Source organism: Eumetopias jubatus, unplaced genomic scaffold (assembly GCF_037043125.1).
Source record: "Eumetopias jubatus isolate StellerSeaLion01/CBP00866 unplaced genomic scaffold, mEumJub1_p1.0 scaffold_1, whole genome shotgun sequence".
Lineage (NCBI taxonomy): Eukaryota > Metazoa > Chordata > Mammalia > Carnivora > Otariidae > Eumetopias > Eumetopias jubatus.
Genome location: NW_028274807.1, coordinates 127,181,805 through 127,201,294, shown reverse-complemented (window position 1 = coordinate 127,201,294; position 19,490 = coordinate 127,181,805). Strand labels below are relative to the sequence as shown.

Sequence of the window (19,490 nt, the reverse complement as noted above, 5' to 3'; positions counted from 1 at the left end):
CCAACAACCCTGAAATTTTGTTATTTCTTTATCCAATTTAAAAGGCACACAATGTTCAGTTTCCTGGCTTTGATAATATACTATAGTTGTGTGAGATCCATTTGGGGAATTAGGATGATAGGCATATAAGACCCCTCTGTACTTTTTTTTTTACAGCTTCTTATGAGTCTATAATTATTTTATTTTATTTAATTAATTTATTTTTTTTTAAAGATTTTTTATTTATTTGACAGAGAGAGACACAGCAAGAGAGGGAACACAAGCTGGGGGGAATGGGAGAGGGAGAAGCAGGCTTCCCACTGAGCAGGGAGCCCGATGCGGGGCTTGATCCCAGGACCCTGGGATCATGACCTGAGCCGAAGGCAGACACTTAACGACTGAGCCACCCAGGTGCCCCGAGTCTGTAATTATTTTAAAATAAAAAGTTAAAATGAGTGGTTCAAATGGTAGCATAGGAAGACCCTGAACTCAGCTCCTTCCACAGACACACCAAATCTTCAGCTCCATATAGAACAACTTTCTCTGAAAAATACCTGAAAACTACCTGAACAGCTCCTCCACAATAAAAGATAGAAAGGCTATATCAAGGGCACCTGGCTGGCTCAGTCAGTAGAGAATGCAACTCTTGATCTTGGGGTTGTGAGTTCAAGCCCCATGTTGGGTGTGGAGATTATTTAAAAATAAACTCTTAAAAAAAAAAAAAAGGCTACATCAAATTGGTAGGAGAGGTAGAGATGTAGTCTCACCAAAAGTCCTACCCTCCAGTGTGGCAACTCATAAGCAGGAGGGAGCTCATAAATATGGACTATATCCCTGAGGAGCAAGGGGTTTAAGCCCCACTTCAGGTACTGCCATCCTTGGGATCTGCACCAGAGAGATGAGACCCCAAAATGTTTGCCTTTGAAAACCAACAGGATTCACATCCAGGAGAACCAAAAGGCTCCAAAAAACTGAGACTTCACTCTTAAAGGGATCATGTATAGATTTAACCCATCTTGGGACCCATCAAAAGTAGCAAGTTGAAAAGAACTTAGACCTTATATGAAGGAGATTCACTGGCCAATCTTAAAGCATCTGCTGGAGTGGCCAGGATCTATCTGAACTCTCTCTGGGGATGCAGATGCTGGCAGGTGCCATTTTTGCACTCTCCCTGTATCTTGCTAGTCCTGCTTGCCCTGTGGCACCACACTACTAAACCCAGCAGACAACTATGGTCTGACCCTGTGCTACCACATGGCCCTGCCTCACTGAACTCAGCAAGTGGGCTACCCAGCTGGGTGATCCCTCGAGGCCTCATCCCAGTAAATCCAGGGGATGGTATCATCCTGGCCCATCCCTCCTTTATGGTCCCGCCAAAGCTGTTCATACAAGGGACACCCCTTGACTGCTGGCTCTGGTGGCCAGGGGGATTGCATTTCTGGGCTCCATGGGGCTGAAACAATCAGAGATGCAGTCCTTGGCAAGCTATCACCCCCAGGATACTGCACAGAGAGCAGAGTGAAACACATTTCATGTTCCTGTGACCATTCCTTTAAGACTGGGAGAGATAGCAGTTGTGCTTAATACATAGAAACAAAGACAGTGGCACCTGGGTGGCTCAGTCGGTTAAGCATCCAACTCTTGATTTTGGCTCAGGTCATGATCTCTGGGTTGTGAGATCGAGCCCTGTGTCAGGCTCCATGCTCAGTTGGGAGTCTGCTTGAGATTCTCTCTCTCCCTCTGCCCCTCCCCTCCTCAAATAAATAAATCTTTAAAAGAAGAAACAAAGAGAATCAAGCAAAATGAGGAAAAAGGAATATGTTCCAAACAAGAAAACAAGATAAAACCCCAGAAAAAAAACATAATGAAATGCAGATAAGTAATTTACCTGATAGAGTTCAAAGTAATGGTCATAAAGATGCTCAATGATCTAAGAAGAATGGATGAACACAGCAAGTACTTCAACAAAGATAGAAATATAAGGAAGTACTGAACAGAAGTCACAAAGCTGAAAAATGCAACAAATAAACTGAAAAAATGCACAAGAGGGGTTCAACAACAAACTAGATGAAGCAGAAGAACAGAGCAGTGACCTAGAAGATGGGAGAGTGAAACTCACCCAAACAAAACAGAAAAAAAATTTTTAAAGTGACAATAGCTTAAGGGACCTATGAAACAACATCAAGTAAAATGACATTTGTATTATAGGGGTCCCACAAGGAGAAAAGAGAAAAAAAGAAACAGAAAACTTATTTGAAGAAATAATGAATGAAAATTAGGGAAGGAAACAGAGTTGCAGATGCAGGAGTCCAGGATCAGACAGCTTCACTGGTGAATTCTATCAAATATTCAAATAAGATTTAATATCTATCCTTCTCAAACTCTTCCAAAAAACTGAAGAGGAGGGAATACTTCCAAACCATATTTATTATTATTTTTTAAAAATTTAAGTTATCTGTATACCCAGTGTGGGGCTCAAACTCACGATCCTGAGATCAAGAGTCTTATACTCCTCCAACTAAGCCAGTCAGGTGGTCCCCAAACTCATTTTATAAAGCCAGCATTACCTTGGTACCAAGAACAGAAAAGACACCACACACACAAAAAGGAAAATTACAGGCCAATATCCCTGATGAACACAGATGCAAAAATCCTCAATAAAATATGAGTAAACTATATTCAACAATACATTAAAAAGGTCATACACTATGATCAAGTGGGATTTATTCCAGGGATGCAAGGATGGTTTGACATCTGTAAATAAATCAATGTTATAGACCACATTGAGAAAATGATCATTTGATCATCTAAGTAGATGCAGAAAAAATATTTGACAAAATTAAGCATCCATTTATAATAAAACTCTCAACAAAGTTGTTATAGTGAATGCACCTCAACATAATAAAGGCCCATATATAACAAGGCCACAGCAAACATACTCAATGGTAAAAAGCTGAAAACTTTCCCTTTAACAATTAGGAACAAGATAAGGATGCCCACTCTTGCCACTTTTATTCAACACAGTACTGGAAGTCCAGAGCAATTAGGCAAGAAAAAGAAATTAAAAAGCATCTAAATTAGAAAGGAAGAAGTGAAACTGTTATTATTTGTGGATAACATGATTTTTATATAGAAAATGCTATAAGACTTCACCAAAAAGCTATTAGAATAAACAAATTCAGCAAAGTTGCAGGATACAAAATCAACATACAACAATATTATGTTTTTATACTGTAACAATGAACTATCAGAAAGAGAAATTTAGAAAATTCCATTTACAATTGCACCAAAAAGAATAAAATACCTAGGAATAAATTTCACCAAGCAGGTAAAAGATCTGTACAATGAAAACTATAAGACACTGAGGAAATAAATTGAAGAACACACAAACAAATGGAAAGATATTCCATGCTCATGGATTTGAAGAATTAATATCGCTAAAATATCGATATTATCCAAAGCAATCTATAGATTCAATGCAATTCCTATCAAAATTCCAATGGCATTTTTCACAGAAATAGAGCAAAGAATCCTAAAATTTGTATGGAACCACATAAGATCCCAAAGAGACAAAGCAATCTTGAGAAAGAATAAGCTGGAAGCAACACACTTCCTGATTTCAAATTATATCATGCTATAATAATGAAAACAGTATTGGCACAAAAACGACATAAAGATAAATGGAACAGAATAAAGAGCCAAGGAAAAAAAACCCACATGTATATAGCCGATTAATTTATGACAAAGGAGGCAAAAATATACAATAGGGAAAAGACAGTCTCTTTAATAAATGGTATTGGAAAAACTGGACAGCCACATGCAAACGAATGAAAACATACCACTATCTTACACCATACATAAATTAACTCAAACTGGATTAAAGACTTGAATACAAGACCAGAAACCACAAAATTCCTAGAAGAAAACATAGGCAGTAGGCTCCTTGACACTGCTCTTGGCAGTATTTTTTTTTTTTTGTAACTGATTCCCAAGGCAATGGCAACAAAAGCAAATATAAACAAATGGAACTACATGAAACTTAAAACCTTCTGCACAGCAAAGGAAACCATCAATAAAATAAAAAGGCAACCTCCTGAATGGGACAAGGTATTGGCAAATTATATATCAAACAAGGGGTTAATAGCCAAAATAGATAAAGAACTTCTATAACTCAATAACAAAGTAACAATGCAATTAAAAAAATAGGTCGAAGTTCTAAACAGAAATTTTTCCAAAGAAGACATACAGATGGCCAACAGTCACATGAAAAAAATGCTCAATATCACTCATCATCAAGGAACTACAAATCAAAACCACAATGAGATATCATCTCACACCTGTCATAATGGCTATTTCCAAGAAGACAGAAAATAACAAAAAAGGAAACATTCTAATTTTCTCTCACAAAAAAAAGAAATGTACTCTAATTTTCCCATTTAGTTATGAAATCTAAAAAATTAGGTGGGCGGCGCCTGGCTGGTTCAGTTGGAAGAGCATGTGACTCTTGATCTTGGGGTTATGAGTTTGAGCCCCACATTGGGGTTGAGTTTACTTAAGAAACTAAATAAAGGGGGTATTTAAAAAATAAGTAAATAAAGATTAAAAATGAGGTGGAAAAGATAAATTATTAACAAAAATTAAATTTTAACATTTCACAGCTTTCGATGCCAGTGCATAGTGTATCTTTCCTTCTGACCATTCTTGTAGTTCACTTTGTATGACACACTTTAGCACTTGGGTATATATTGTTTTCTGCTCTTAGCTAATTATTTTTTTCTCTCCATTTGTATTTTGAGCTCATTAAGAGCTGTACTTCCTTTCCAACCCTATCTTTCAGAGCAAATGGTTGGTAATGAATAAATGCTAGTTGACTTGTACTCTGCCAATCATATGTTACTTCTATAAAAAATTAGTTACAATATTTATAGGACGCAGAAATTGATTAAATTTAACTATTAATTATGGGTTTATTGGGTAGAAAGTAGAAGACATTTTACTTGATACCATATAACCCTAATACATTAAAAGAAAATGCTGTATGTCACAAATCAGTACTGCAGCTAAACAGCTTCATGCTCTGCCTCTATCAGTTCTTTCTTTTTTAAAAAATGGCTCTTCCAACTATTGAATATTCTGTTTTTCTAAAGGAAGATGACACCTGTTTGACAACTTTATTCCTATAAGAAATGGTTTTCTAATATGAAATTAAAAAATTAAAAGGGAATAACTATATGGTACTTAGTGTTACACCATTACTTTCAGCATATTATGACTAATCCTAAATTTAAACATCTTGGTTGATGACACAAAATTCAAGAGATCTAGGTCTGAATTTTTCCTTTCTTGTTTAAGCAATGAGTGGAAAAGTACATAGAACAAATAGAAGACTCTGACTTACTCAAAGATAGGCTCCTAAAATATGAACGACTCAAATGATACAGATCAAATATAGGCCTGATTCTGCTAGGTTTTAAGGTATAAACTTTTAAAGTTTTTCCAGGTTATTAGTTAGCATTCTTTAATCTTCCTAATCCATATTTAACAAAGTTATTTCAGAATTCATCAGTGCCATTAACAAAAGTTTACCCATACACATATATAATTACATATACATATGTATATGTCAATCCAAATTGACTTTCCTATAAAAGTCAATCCAAATTGACTTTCCTATAAAAAGTTTTCTGTCTTGGGCACCTGGGTGGCTCAGATGGTTAAGCATCTGCCTTCAGCTCAGGTCATGATCCCAGGGTCCTGGGATTGAGTCCCGCATTGGGCTCCCTGCTCCTTGGGAGCCTGCTTCTCCCTCTGCCTCTCTCTCTCTGTCTGTCATGAATAAATAAATAAAATCTTTTAAAAAAAAAAAGTTTTCTGTCTTGCTGGTGAATGTGCTCATGTCTTTACGTTATATTTGAACTTTGATTTGATATAATACTACTTTAATTATGGGCACCTGGGTGGCTCAGTTGGTTAAGCGACTGCCTTCAGCTCAGGTCATGGTCCTGGAGTCCCTGGATGGAGTCCCACATCGGGCTCCCTGCTCGGCAGGAAGTCTGCTTCTCCCTCTGACCCTCTTCCTTCTTGTGCTCTCTCTCATTCTCTCTCTCTCAAATAAATAAAATCTTTAAAAAAAATACTACTTTAATTATGACAGTAATGTAATTTATAATGCTATTTTTCTCCTGTCCCCTTCCTATAGGGAAAGAACATGAAACCCAGAAGCTTGGCACATGAATTCAGAGCAGCTCTTCTTGCCCTAAAACATCTTAGCATTCTGAGAAAATGAACCCAGAAAAACCTCTTTTAAGAAGTAGGATTCAGGGAACTATAATCTTTCATGTTAATGTCAGAATACTAAGGGCCAAGTGTCTTGTCGAATGGCATACAGGTAATGAGGTGAACTGAAGTGGTTTCCTCATTCCCACCATACTCCTCCAATCCCAGGCCTCACTGTCTGTGTTCCATGGAGGAGGGTTATAGTTCTGAATTGTTTGTACCCTTTATAAAGATTACACTGTGTATATTTCCACAGAGCAAGGTCACATTAATCTCACATAATTCTTTCAAAACCTCAAAAGAGGTTTTTGGAATTCTGTCCTCTCTGAGCTTATACATATACATATATATTTAAAGATTTTATTTATTTATTTGACAGAGCACAAGCAGGGGGAGCGGCAGGCAGAGGGAGAGGGAGAAGCAGGCTCCCGGATGAGCAGGGAGCCTGACGCAGGGCTCCATCCCAGGACCCTGGGACCATGACCTGAACCGAAGGCAGACGTTTAACCGACTGAGCCACCCAGGTGCCCCTCTGAGCTTATAATTAATCAAATTAAAAATTCTTCATGAGATAAGAAAAGGAACTGGAAATGAACCAAAAGAGCAAGAACCTGGATAGGCTAAATATTTTTTGTAGATGAAAAACTTTTCTGAAGAAAACAGTGACATGCATATAAATTCCCAGATCCTGTTTAAGTAGTAAATCAGATATCCTGAGGGTTAGACTTGGCCTTAAAGGTAGGCAGTTACCTATGCCCCAAAATCTGCAGGACTCATTCCTAAATGTTTTGAGTGGTGAAGACAGTCCAAAGGTAGGGGAAGCGTGAGGTTGGGTTGGGCTCCTTCAGAGCCCTAAGGGGAACATCTACCTGGTACTTGGGTCCCAAATCAGAAGTGCTAAGACCTACTCAGTTTATTATAAATAGGGCTTACAGTACCTCTGTAGGGTGGAAAAGTATGTTATCTAGTTTGTAATCTCCATGAATCAAATTTTCTTCATTGTCATTATCTGGCAAGTTTTTCATTAGCCAGTCAGATAGCTGTTTCATGGCAGGGATGTCTTGATGAGCTACAGCTTGATATTTCTCTGTCCAGGTTGATACCTAAAGATATACAAATAAAAATTATAGAGCTGAAAGGAGAAGTAAGATCCAACAATTCTAAAATTAAAACAAAATTCGATTATATCAAATTTGGTCTCATTCCTAAATGCTCAAGACAAATGTCTATAAGTGACATTCACATGAGCCTAAAACATTTTTTTAAAAAGCCTTAAACATTTAAATCTCTCTTCCATCTAGTTCATTTTACTGACCTAGATTTTTATCAGGAAAAAAAAACACTGGCATGGGAATCAAGAAATGTGGGTTCTAGTCTTTATTCTGCAATTATTTTGTGGAAGAAAAAAAGAATGTACACAAACACACACACACAAATAAATAAGAATAAGAGATTTCTGGAAGGGTCACAAGAAACAAGTAATCACTGAAAAAGGAAATATGGGGGCTAGAAGAAGAGATATTTTTACTTTTCATTTTAATAACTTTTCTTATTACCCACAGAATCTTCTAAATACATTTCAGGTATAAGAAATGCAAAGACTTTTTATTATTCTTAGAATCAAATGCAAACAACTCAAACTCTTCTCAAAGTCTTCCATCAATTGAGACCATATTATTTTCAGCTTATCGTTCTCTCCACATTCCCCAAGGTATATCTGTTCAACTTAGTGCAATAAAGACCTTCATCTTTGGAACCATACAGACCTGGGTATAAATTATGTCTAAGCCACTTATTCATGTATTATTTGATATCCATTAGCCTTAGATTCCTCATCTACAAAATGGGGGTAATAATATTTATGTCTTAGGGTTGCTACAAAGATTTAAAAAGAGTAGGTCAGCAACTCACCTACCATGGGACCTGGCATATAGTAAATACTCTCTAAATCTTGGTTCCCTTCTCTCTTCAGTCAGCCCCCTCAAAAAGACATACAAACAAAAGGAAATAGTCCTGTACATATCTGGTCTAGCTGTCCCTTTGCTTTGAAATGTTCACCATCTCTTCCATATCACTCTAGATTTTCTCTTTCCTTATATATACAATGCAAGACATATCTCTCCCACAAAGCTTTCCCCACCTAAGCAAAAGCACACTGACATCCACCCTCTGAATGGAATAGCTCTCATCATAAGTACCAAACCATTTACTACTAGATTAAATACTCCTTTATTCTATTTTATTTATTCTATTTTCAAGTTTCGTGCAAATGAGATTCATGTACAGGTCTCTCAAAAAATGACCAACTTCTTTCCTCTAGGGAAAGAAGTTACTTTTATTTTCTTGACATTTAACACAGTACTCAGCAGGTATTAAGGACATAGTCGTGCTTAATAGATATGTTAACTTAGGGTGCCTGGGTGGCTCAGTTGGTTAGGCGACGGCCTTCGGCTCAGGTCATGATCCTGGAGTCCCAGGATCAAGTCCCGCATCGGGCTCCCTGCTCAGCAGGGAGTCTGCTTCTCCCTCTGACCCTTCCCCCTCTCATGTGCTCTCTCTGTCTCTCTCTCAAATAAATAAATAAAATCTTTAAAAAAAAAAAGATATGTTAACTTGAAAAGGGAAACTATATAGAAAATATATTGATAAATTAAGTGAAGAGGCTGAAAAGCTTTAAATTTGCATGCATGTACATGTTGTTAGTTACAGAAGCTTAGGCTAAAAAAAACTGATCTAAACATACAAAATTATTTTATGCTAACAACAAACCAATATAAAGGCTGATATTAAAAGTTATACCCAAATTTCAGGAAAGTATAAAATAGGTTTTTATTTTGACTAATAACATATATTATTTCCAAGAACTTGAGAAAAGGAGCTCTTTATGTGGCTGTATTACCTGTCTTTTGCAATAGCCAGCACCTCGACCATATCCTTCCAGCTGCAATGACTGCACATTCAAGGAATGTAAGTGAGCCAAGGTTTCTATCATGGCCACATACATGGCTGAGCGTTCTGCTGGGCTAACTCCAGGAATTGCAAAATCATGAAAGATTCGACCCTATGGGAACAATTACAACAAATAATTTAAAACAAAATAGATGTTTTCATACCATTTATTTGCTGTGTCATAATCCCCCATTGCCTACAAAAAAAAAATCAGGATAATAATTTACAACCAAAAACAATTCTTTGTAGAACATGCTAGAATAACATTCTTTTGAGAAACATGTTCAATAGAGTATATGTGCCAAAAGAAAAATACAAGGACATTCCAAGTTGAACATAAAGGACAAAAACTACTCTCAAGTTACATTTTGTATAAAAAAATTTTTTTAAAGACACTTTGAATTTATTGTTCTTAATGGATTGATTTTCTGTTTGGAGTCATTTTCTTCCCCCCTACCATCTGGAGTGTTTGGTTACTGCCATTACATATAGCTCTTTATTGCCACCTAGAGGAAAATTTAAGAATAAGTTAACGGGCCCTAGTTACTAAATTTGTTCCTAGTCTATTTCATCCCTCCCACATTGCCTGTGCTCAAATTAAAACAAAAGTTTAAGCCCTTGCAACTAATTACCTAAATGCTAATTAATAAACTATCATTTACTAACATCTAATTTCATAATTAAAAATAAAAGTAACAATAAAGTGAGATTAAGTGTTAATTTACCTGCACATGGTCCATCAAGTAAAATTCTGTTCCAATGACAGAAGGATCACTGCAGTACAATAAAGGCTTGGGAACGGGGAATCCAATTGAAAACAAAGTGGACTTTAAATTCTCTATCAATCTAAATAGGATGATGGATTATTAAAAGTCAGAAACAAATTTTTAAGTTTTTTTTAAAATTTAGTTATTTTGGGCGCCTGGGTGGCTCAGTCATTAAGCGTCTGCCTTCGGCTCAGGTCGTGATCCCAGGATCCTGGGATCGAGTCCCACATCGGGCTCCCTGCTCTGCAGGAAGCCTGCTTCTCCCGCTCCCACTCCCCCTGCTTGTGTTCCTGCTCTTGCTATGTCTCTCTCTGTCAAATAAATAAATAAAATTAAAAAAAAAAAATTTAGTTATTTTTTTTTAGTAATTTCTATACCCAATGTGGGGCTCAAACTCATGACCCCAAGATCAACAGTGTGTGCTCTTCAGACTGAGCCAGCCAGGTGCCCCAGAAACACAGACATACAATAACTATTTGTGAGCTTTCATTAAGGCTAGAAATCAATTTTGAAACAGTATCAACAAATGACCTAGAGGATAATAATTTCCTTAAAAGTAGTCTTAGCGCAATTATTACAATTATAAATTAGCCAGCACTAAAAAACCCCTGATAATTAGGCTAAAGGATAGGCACATGCATGGGACTTAATCTTGGCTCTGTTAATATGAAGGCAACAGTTCTTGACCACAATATTTCAGATTATTATAAAAACATCTTTGTTCTCAGCAGTTCCCTGCTTGCTCATTGGCTTACTCTTGCTCACTCTTTCTTTCTCATATCTCCCAAGGGGGCTCAGGCAAGTCTCTATTCTACTGCTCTGGGCACAGTCAGCTACAAGGTGCTGGGCGAGAGCAGTGAGTGCTTATAAAGGAAAAAACCACTATCTCCTGGAGATCAAAAGAGGTACTTGTTTCTAAAGCAGGGGTAGGGGAATCCTTCCTGGTACCCAAGGCTACCATGGAGCTCAGGATAACCATGGGGAAAGGAGGCAATGAGATGCAAGCTAGTACTGAAGCAGGAACCCAAATAAGATAAAAGGGCCTCCTCAACCAGGACAGATACATGGGCCTATCACTCAGGACCTGAGGACATACCTTATAGCAGAGCTGTGATGCTGACTCATCTGTTCCAGACTCAGTGGTGACTGATCACTTTCCCTTTTTTTTTTTTTTAAAGATTTATTTATTTATTTTAGATGGGGGTAAGGGAGAGGCAGAGGGAGAGGGAGATTCTTAAGCAGACTCCTTGCTGAGCTCAGAGCACAGAACCCAACACGGGACTTGTCTCTGGGCTTGATCTCATGACCTGAGCTGAAACCAAGAGTCTGATGCTTAACCAACTGTGCACCAGCCAGGAGCCCTGTGACTGATCACTTCTGAGGAGGAGAAACCATGCAGCTCACTTTGACAGCTGACAGCAGGGGTAAAGCAGCAGTTAATAAAGATTAACTAGAGCAGGGACATGACTAAACCCATGACCAAGGTGAGAGAAGCCAGTGGAACCAAAGGTTATGAAAGAAGTGTTTGTAATCACCCTGAGGCCGGGGTAGGGTGGTTGGGGTAAGCACAAAGGGGTTAGGGGGTCATAAAGCAGATGGCAGTGTGAGAACATTGCTTTTTTCAGAGCAGACTTAGAAGAAAATGACGGGAGTTGAAACCAACTAAGCCCGATGTTGGGCTGAGAGCATTACGTTATTTTCTGATGTCTTCTGGTAGAAAGTTATCAAGAAGAGAGACAAAGAGAGCTGTTTATTGGGGCACAAATTTCTGGGCATAAGTGGGTATTCTCCTTCAGGCTTACCATGTTGATACTTAATAAAAGTTACCCAACTTTTTTAATCTTGAGCATCCAAGTTACTTCATATTTCTTGGATATGGAACCAAGAAAGCCAGAATCTGCATTTTTCCATTACTGTAATCTTAAGCCTATCCTTCAATGGCCCTAACCCAGTCAGCTGGATCTGGGAAATACCTATTATACATGGTTACAATACCCTAAATATGCACAGTGCTTTTAACATTCTCTAGGACTTTGATTTCTGTTCTCTTCTGTTTTCATCTCTAAAATTCTACAGATAATAGCTATTTCCTGAAAACAGACTCAATTTTTAACAAATCTTTTTAAATTTTCACAAAGCCTAATATTTAGAGAATACTATAAAATGATTATTCAAATATTTCTTATTAGCAAAAGATCAGCGGGTTTGTCAGAGCAAATATATTAAGATACTTCAGTGAAAAATAAGATACTTCAGAGAGTAGATATTGTTATAAGATATACTTTTTAAAACACAATTAAAATATGTAACCAAAGTACAAACATCTATAAATGAGAAGCACTGAAAATATTCACTATATGACTGCATATCTAGCCAATTGTAAGGAAAGAATCAAATTCACAAGAAGACTGGTTATTGCTCAAGATTAATGACCTAGGGGCACCTGATAGCTCAGTTGTTAAACATCTGCCTTCGGCTCAGGTCATGATCCCAGGGTCCTGGAATCAAGCCCCGCATCAGGTTCCCTGCTCCACCGGAGGCCTCCTTCTCTCTCTCCCACTCCCCCTGCTTGTGTTCCCTCTCTCACTGTGTCTCTCTCTGTCAAATAAAAAAATAAAATCTTTAAAAAAAAAAAGATTAATGAACGAAAGACAGCCTCAGATTTTAACCTCAAGTCCTTTTTAAAAATAACAAGGGATACAATTCAAGTGAAATTTTTATCTAAGAAATAAAATACATTATCTATTATTTAATAATCATGAGATGACTTTTAAAAGCAATTTATTTTTCTGTATATAAAAAGCATTTATTTGTCAACAAAGAATTATTGCGTTTGTATACCATACCTGATGTGCTTTAGGAAGAAGTGAACCAGGTGGTTTTTTTCTGAGTACATATGCTTGAAAGCCCTTTCGAAGATAAAAGGTTGGATTGGACTGTCCTGATCTTGATAAGATTAGAGAAAAGGTCAATTACAAGGATATTTTCCTTCTTCCCCAAATCCTACTGAAATGTCAAAAGAAACACAAAGTAAAAATAAATCAATTTCAGTGCTGGGAAACCAAGAGGGGTGCTACCAGCAGCTCAAAACATTAGCTTTAGATAATATAAAGCAGATGATAACACAGTGGCAGGTGAACAATCTATAACCCACATAGGTAGAAGAGAGGACCTCACTCCCTGCCTGCAAATCATGAGTTTTATCAGAAGTATCCCTAGAACAATGTTTAGATCTAAGTAAAAAAAGGCTGGGAGAAGAGGTTGTATCAGTCAGAAAATTAATTAAAGGATGCTGGAATAACTGGGTTGGTGTCCCCTCATCTGCTGTTGGAGATATAACCCTCAAATGCTTCACCGAGGCTGGTACCCAAGTGCAGCTCTCCACAAGGGGAATTGTGGTAAGCAAGGTCCCAGGGTGGACACGTGGGCCAGGGAAGTACATTGCCCCAGGTAACGCACAGATACCAGGGCACTGGCTCTCCCTGCCAGGTGAGCAGAAATTCTCAGATGAACTGAAACTACACTCCAGATACCAAAACTACTCAGTTTACACCTTCATTTACAATATGGCCAGTTTAAGAATTACCCAGCTTTTGAAGACTCCAACAGCATGAAAGGAGGACTTAACTAGATAATGAAAAGAATCAATCCCTGATATGTGCTGCAACATGGACTTTGAAACCCTGATGTTGAGTGAAAAAGGCCAGTTACAAAAGGCCACATATTATATGATTCCACTTCTGTGAAATGTTCAGAGAATGTAAATCCATAGTGACAGAAAGTGGATTAGTGGCTGCTAAGGGATGGGAGGAGGGGACAATTGGGAGGTAAGGGTTTTTTTGGGGGAGTGATAGAAATGTTCTGGAATTAGATAGTGCTGCTGGTTGCACAACACTGTGAACATACTAAAACCCACTAAACTGTACACTTTTTTAAATTTTTATTTTTTTATTAAAGATTTTTATTTATTCATTTGAGAGAGGGAGAGAGACAGCACAAGCAGGTGGAGCTGCAGGCAGAGGGAGAGGGAGAAGCAGGCTCCCTGCTGAACAGAGTCCACTGTGGGGCTTGATCCCAGGACCGCCCCCCCCAGGATCATGACCCAAGACAAAGGCAGACGCTTAACCAACTGAGCTACCTGGGCCCCCCAAACTGTGCACTTTAAAATAATTCAAATTTCCAATTTTATGTAAGATAAATTTTATCTCAAAAAATCCCAGTGTCATTATACTTCAATAGAAAAATAAATTTAAAAAGTATGTATTTCTTCCAAATCAAAACCTCAATGAGATATCACCTCACACCAGTCAGAATGGCTAAAATTAATAAATTGGAAATGACAGATGTTGGTGGGGATGCAGAGAAAGGGGAACCCTCCTACACTGTTGGTGGGAATGCAGGCTGGTGCAGCCACTCTGGGAAACAGTATGGAGGTTCCTCAAAAAGTTGAAAATAGAGCTTCCATACAATCCAGCAATTGCACTACTGGGTATTTACCACAAAGATACAAATGTAGGGATCCAAAGGGGTACGTGCACCCCAATGTTTATAGCAGCAATGGCCACAATAGCCAAACTGTGGAAAGAGCCAAGATGTGCACCGACAGATAAATGGATAAAGAAGATGTGGTATATATACAATGGAATATTATGCAGCCATCAAAAGGAATGAGATCTTGCCATTTGCAATGACGTGGATGGAACTGGAGGGTGTTATGCTGAGCAAAATAAGTCAATCAGAGAAAGACATGTATCATATGACCTCACTGATATGAGGAATTCTTAATCTTCAGGAAACAAACTGAGGGTTGCTGGAGTGGTGGGGGGTGGGAGGGATGGGTGGCTGGGTGATAGACATTGGGGAGGGTATGTGCTATGGTGAGTGCTGTGAAGTGTGCAAGACTGTTGAATCACAGATCTGTACCTCTGAAACAAATAATACAATATATGTTAAAAAAAAAAAGATAGCAGGAAGGGAAGAATGAAGGGGGGAAAATTGGAGGGGGAGACGAACCATGAGAGACGATAGACTCTGAAAAACAAACTGAGGGTTCTAAAGGGGAGGGGGGTGGGGGGATGGGTTAGCCTGGTGATGGGTATTAAAGAGGGCACGTTCTCCATGGAGCACTGGGTGTTACACGCAAACAATGAATCATGGAACACTACATCAAAAACAAATGATGTAATGCATGGTGATTAACATAATGATAAAAAATTTTTTAAAAAAGTATGTATTTCTGTTTTAAAAAAAAAAATCTCACCAAACTAAAAGCTTCTCCCCTGTATACATATCTACCATGGTTCTAACAAAGACCCCCCCGCCCCGAAAATGCAGAAACCCAAGGGAAGATCATCACCAACACTGTGAACATAGTAATGGCTAAATTTAACCATTCTAAGCATCAGGCTACCATGTAGTCTAGAAACCACTGATGGTATCAATACCATAAGAATCATCAATAAGCCAATAGCCATAGTTATTGTTTAGGACGTAGGCAAGACACGTGCTGCTGAAAGAAATATGTTGATCTATAACCAAAGAGGTGGCACCTTTGATTTGTCAAACCTTAATTAACAAAGATGGAATCTTGGCATTTAAGTGTGCAGTTAGGGAAACTCACTTGGTTGGAGAAGACTTTGATTAGACAATCAATCTCACAAAACCCTAACAGGCTACCCTCTGCATTGGTTCACCTGGAAGCATATGAAGTCAGGAAATACAGTATTCCAGCAGGGCAGCATCAGATGAGCTTCTATAGTGGAAGCATCCCAGGAATCCATGCAGGATTCTGGCATCTACTCTGTGGCCCCTGTGGCCCCTTGTTGACAGCTCAGGTTCTAAGAAATGAGACCACATAGGTGAGGATGGGTGCCAACTGTGCTTAGAAGCCTCGCGTTCTATGTGCTTAAAAGCCTCCCGTTCTACAGGAGCCATTGCCTCTAGTAACAATCCTTTGGACACGGCTCCCAGCACCCCAACAAGGGACATGAGCAGTTGCAAGAACTTGCTACACTTAGGGAAGCCCAAAGTATCCCACCAGATACTTAGGGTTTATTTCCAGGCCTACCAGTTCAGATACAGTTTATCAATTAAGTATTATTTCCACCAGAAGCGATGTTGCCTAGACACAAGGCTGACATGCCACTTTTACTAAGTTACCACAGTAACTGAGCTAGAAAGTTAATTTGTCCATAGCGAAGAAAAGGTTTTTTAACCCTTTCTTCACATCTTGCTAGAGAAGTCTCAGGCCCATGAGGTTATCTCGGTGGGTGGTTTTAGCTGCATTTACAAGCTTCAGAAACTTAGAAATTCCTACAGGATTTTTTTTTTTCAACAGCAAAAAATTGGAAAAAAGCATCAATCCTGGTAAGGGTGTTACTTATGTTTGCAGCTACGTAGGCAGCCATCTTGTCCCCTGTCTGGAGATAAATCTGAAAATATTCAGGATTCACTGCTCTTTGATATCATCCCTTTTCCTAGTAATACTGAAATCACTACTTTGGTATTGAAACCCCACTGGTGAAGTCATGACTATTCTGGTTAAGTGCAATACACAGTTCATTCGAAGTGAACTTAGAACTTCACTATCTACTCTATAAAATTGAGTGAGCAATGACAAAAGATCACAACCAGTTTGACAAGTTTGAACTCACAGACATCCTTCCTGTATCCTTTAGATTTGTGCAAACTGAAGTAACATTTGATATTGATGATAACAGCATCTCAAATGTATTTGCTGTAGATAAGAGATCAAGAAAAGAGAAGATTAAAAGACCAACGTCATGGTGTTTAAGCATGGAAAACATTGAGTACATGGTCCAAGAGGTTTAAAAGTACTAAGCTGGAGATGAAAAGCAGAGAGGTGAAATATCCCCTACAAACATGCTCTGATCCTAAGTATTCAACAGTAGGGCCATGGTGGAAGATGAGACACATCAAAGCAGAAATAAAGATGATGCCAAACAGAAGATTCTTGGCAGGTACATTGGAATCATCAAATGGCTGGTGAAGAATCAGATTACTGAGAAGGAAGAATTTAACATTCGCAGAAAAAGCTGGAGATATCTTTCCTCTGTATCCCTGGAACTTTTTGTCTTTCAGCATAATCACATATAGCTTCACTCTCTTCTCTGAATGGACCCTTCATCTCCTTGCTCTAACTAAAACTTGAATGTTCCATGAGGACCCTGTTTCCCTTGTAGGCCTCTACAGTGGTAGATTTTTTTTTCCCCTCACATCACTCATCTAGTGGGCCTGGAGACTTGGAGTCTGTGTCCCTCCTGATACTCACTGCCACTTGCAAACTCTTTGCCTTCCCTCCTGCCTAAACCTGTTACCCAGCTTTGAATTCATGTTATGAGACTACCACACTCCACCCTTTCTTGTTGAAATCAACTACTCTCTCTGTTGCAAACACTCTCCCCATTGCCTGTTGACTTACTATTGCTTTTATTTATACTACTCCTATCTTCATTATTTCAAAATCCACTCAGATGTTCATTTTAACACTCAGGCCTGTCAGTCCCTTGAATTCTTCTACTCTAGTGATATTTTCTGTTACAGTACTTCAGTCACTCTAGGGGACACATCTTAAACGTTAACAACTCAAGCACTGCATAATCCTCCTTGTTAAGCATTTCTATCTCTGACCATAATCCAGCTTTCCACTCACTCCCACTGGTACATTGATTCCAACAATCCTTCAATCCTGGGATCTACCATCCATTGATCATTGTTTACTGTCCCTCAGCCTCCCCTTCCCCCACCACATCCTTTCTGAACTCACTTACTTTTGATGGCCAATTACATAACTACCCTCTTGAATGCATCTTTAATACACTTGCCCCCTCTCCATGTTCTCTGCTTGGCTTCCCCCATTCTGGTTTAAATCCAACTCTTTTCCTGCACTCACATAGCTGAATGTAGCTGGATAAAGAAACATCGTAACAGTACTATAGGCTGGTGGCATTTATCACTGGAATTTGTATGCCTTGACTACTGATTTATGTGAAAATAAAAATAGGGGTAAAGGAGATTGGATCAGAGTTTTGTAGTATAGAATTAAAAGGCACCATGTCCCAATAGATAGTGGAGGCTTAAGCAGGTGGAATTAAAAACAGCTTAGGTTTCTAGCCTAGAAGTCTTGTGTTGTAAACAATGTTTAAGATCTTTCACCTATTACTGCATCATTAATTATCAAAAGGATCAGGTTCTTATTACAGATTAGGAAACTAGTTCTCAGGGAGTTTATGCAACTTTTAAATTCCCAGTCATTAAGTGGCAGATGGAATTTCCTGAAAACCAAGATTGTTTCTATAGCTCTGTGTTTAGACCAAAGTACTATTTTTTGAATAAATTTTTAAAAATTTGTTTTCTATTATAAAATAGACCAGAGCCAGATTCGTGGTGGGCAATAATACTCTCAGGATCGTCATCCAGTTCCATTCCCTCACTTCAAAAAGAACTAAAGCCTAAAGTGGTGGTGTGATTTACTAAGTGGAAGATCTAATACTGGAATTCAGATTCCCCCAGCTAGTGCCATTAACTCAACCTCCGAGAATAGGGCCAATTAAACGGAATTACATCTGCTTCTCAGAAAAAAAGATCTAATGGTTACAGAAAAAAAGTTGAAAGAAGACCTCTTTATATTCCACAGAGCTTCCAACCTTAATTGCCTCAGTGAATCCTCCAGGTACGTAATTGCATCCTTTAACAAAGATTCCTTCTTATAGTTGGAATCGGGAATGTTGTGGTGCTTCCATTATTGTCCTCGAACCGGAAATACCCCGAATGAAATGCAGGGGACGGACCACTGACGGTAGCTCCCATCTGCAGAGCGCGTCATTGCAGGAAAAGAAGCCGGGACGAGGGAGATTGGGACCCCACGCAGGGCCAAATAAAGAAAAGCCCAATGCACACATTTGTTTCTGCTGAAGACCGGCGTCGATACCTGTACTGGGTAACGGTCAGCTTGGCCTCGGGCTCGGCCCCAAAGCCGGGCAAGTGCTGGTTTGGATAGGCCTCTAGGGACCCGCTGTCGAACTTGTGCTGGGGCAACACTTCGGCCGAGTCGGGCTCAGGGGAAGCACCGGGCTCCATGGCTGCGGCTGCGGCTTCCGCTGCCGGCTGGAGACGGAGATTCCACAGGTCTTCTGCACCGAGTCCTCTGGCTGCAGAGACCACTACTCCACAGCCAGGGGGGCGAGGCCCTGACGCGTCGGGGCGGACATGACCGAGCCGCTCCAGCCAATCACACTGCCCCTGAATCTGGTGACTAGGCTCTAATTGGGATGTGCCGGAGGACCTCCGCGTTCTCGCATTTAAAAAAATTTTCATTCAGTCTCACAGTCGGAGGCCGCAATCTTAAAGAAGGCAAAGCCGTGTTAGTCGCTGCGGGCAATTAACGAAAAGGCCCCTCGCACCCCAAATTTAATGCACCGGCAGCCGTAAGACCTATACAGAGTCCGGTTGAGAAAAGGGTCCGTCAGGACCTTGAGCCCACGAATGAAAGATCCTGGT

The 19,490-nt window shown here is 39.1% G+C and overlaps 1 protein-coding gene across 1 annotated transcript in view; it reads right to left on the bottom strand.

Annotated features, from left to right (window-relative positions):
- Positions 1–19,394, bottom strand: part of ACAD11 (acyl-CoA dehydrogenase family member 11) — a 97,909-nt gene extending 78,515 nt beyond the window's left edge. Inside the window, 6 exon segments of the mRNA XM_028099148.2 lie at positions 7,194–7,358; positions 9,155–9,316; positions 9,930–10,029; positions 10,031–10,050; positions 12,818–12,917; positions 18,922–19,394. Coding sequence (XP_027954949.1) covers positions 7,194–7,358; positions 9,155–9,316; positions 9,930–10,029; positions 10,031–10,050; positions 12,818–12,917; positions 18,922–19,307 — 933 coding nt within the window. The 5' untranslated portion in view covers positions 19,308–19,394.
- Positions 19,395–19,490: the final 96 nt, after the last annotated feature.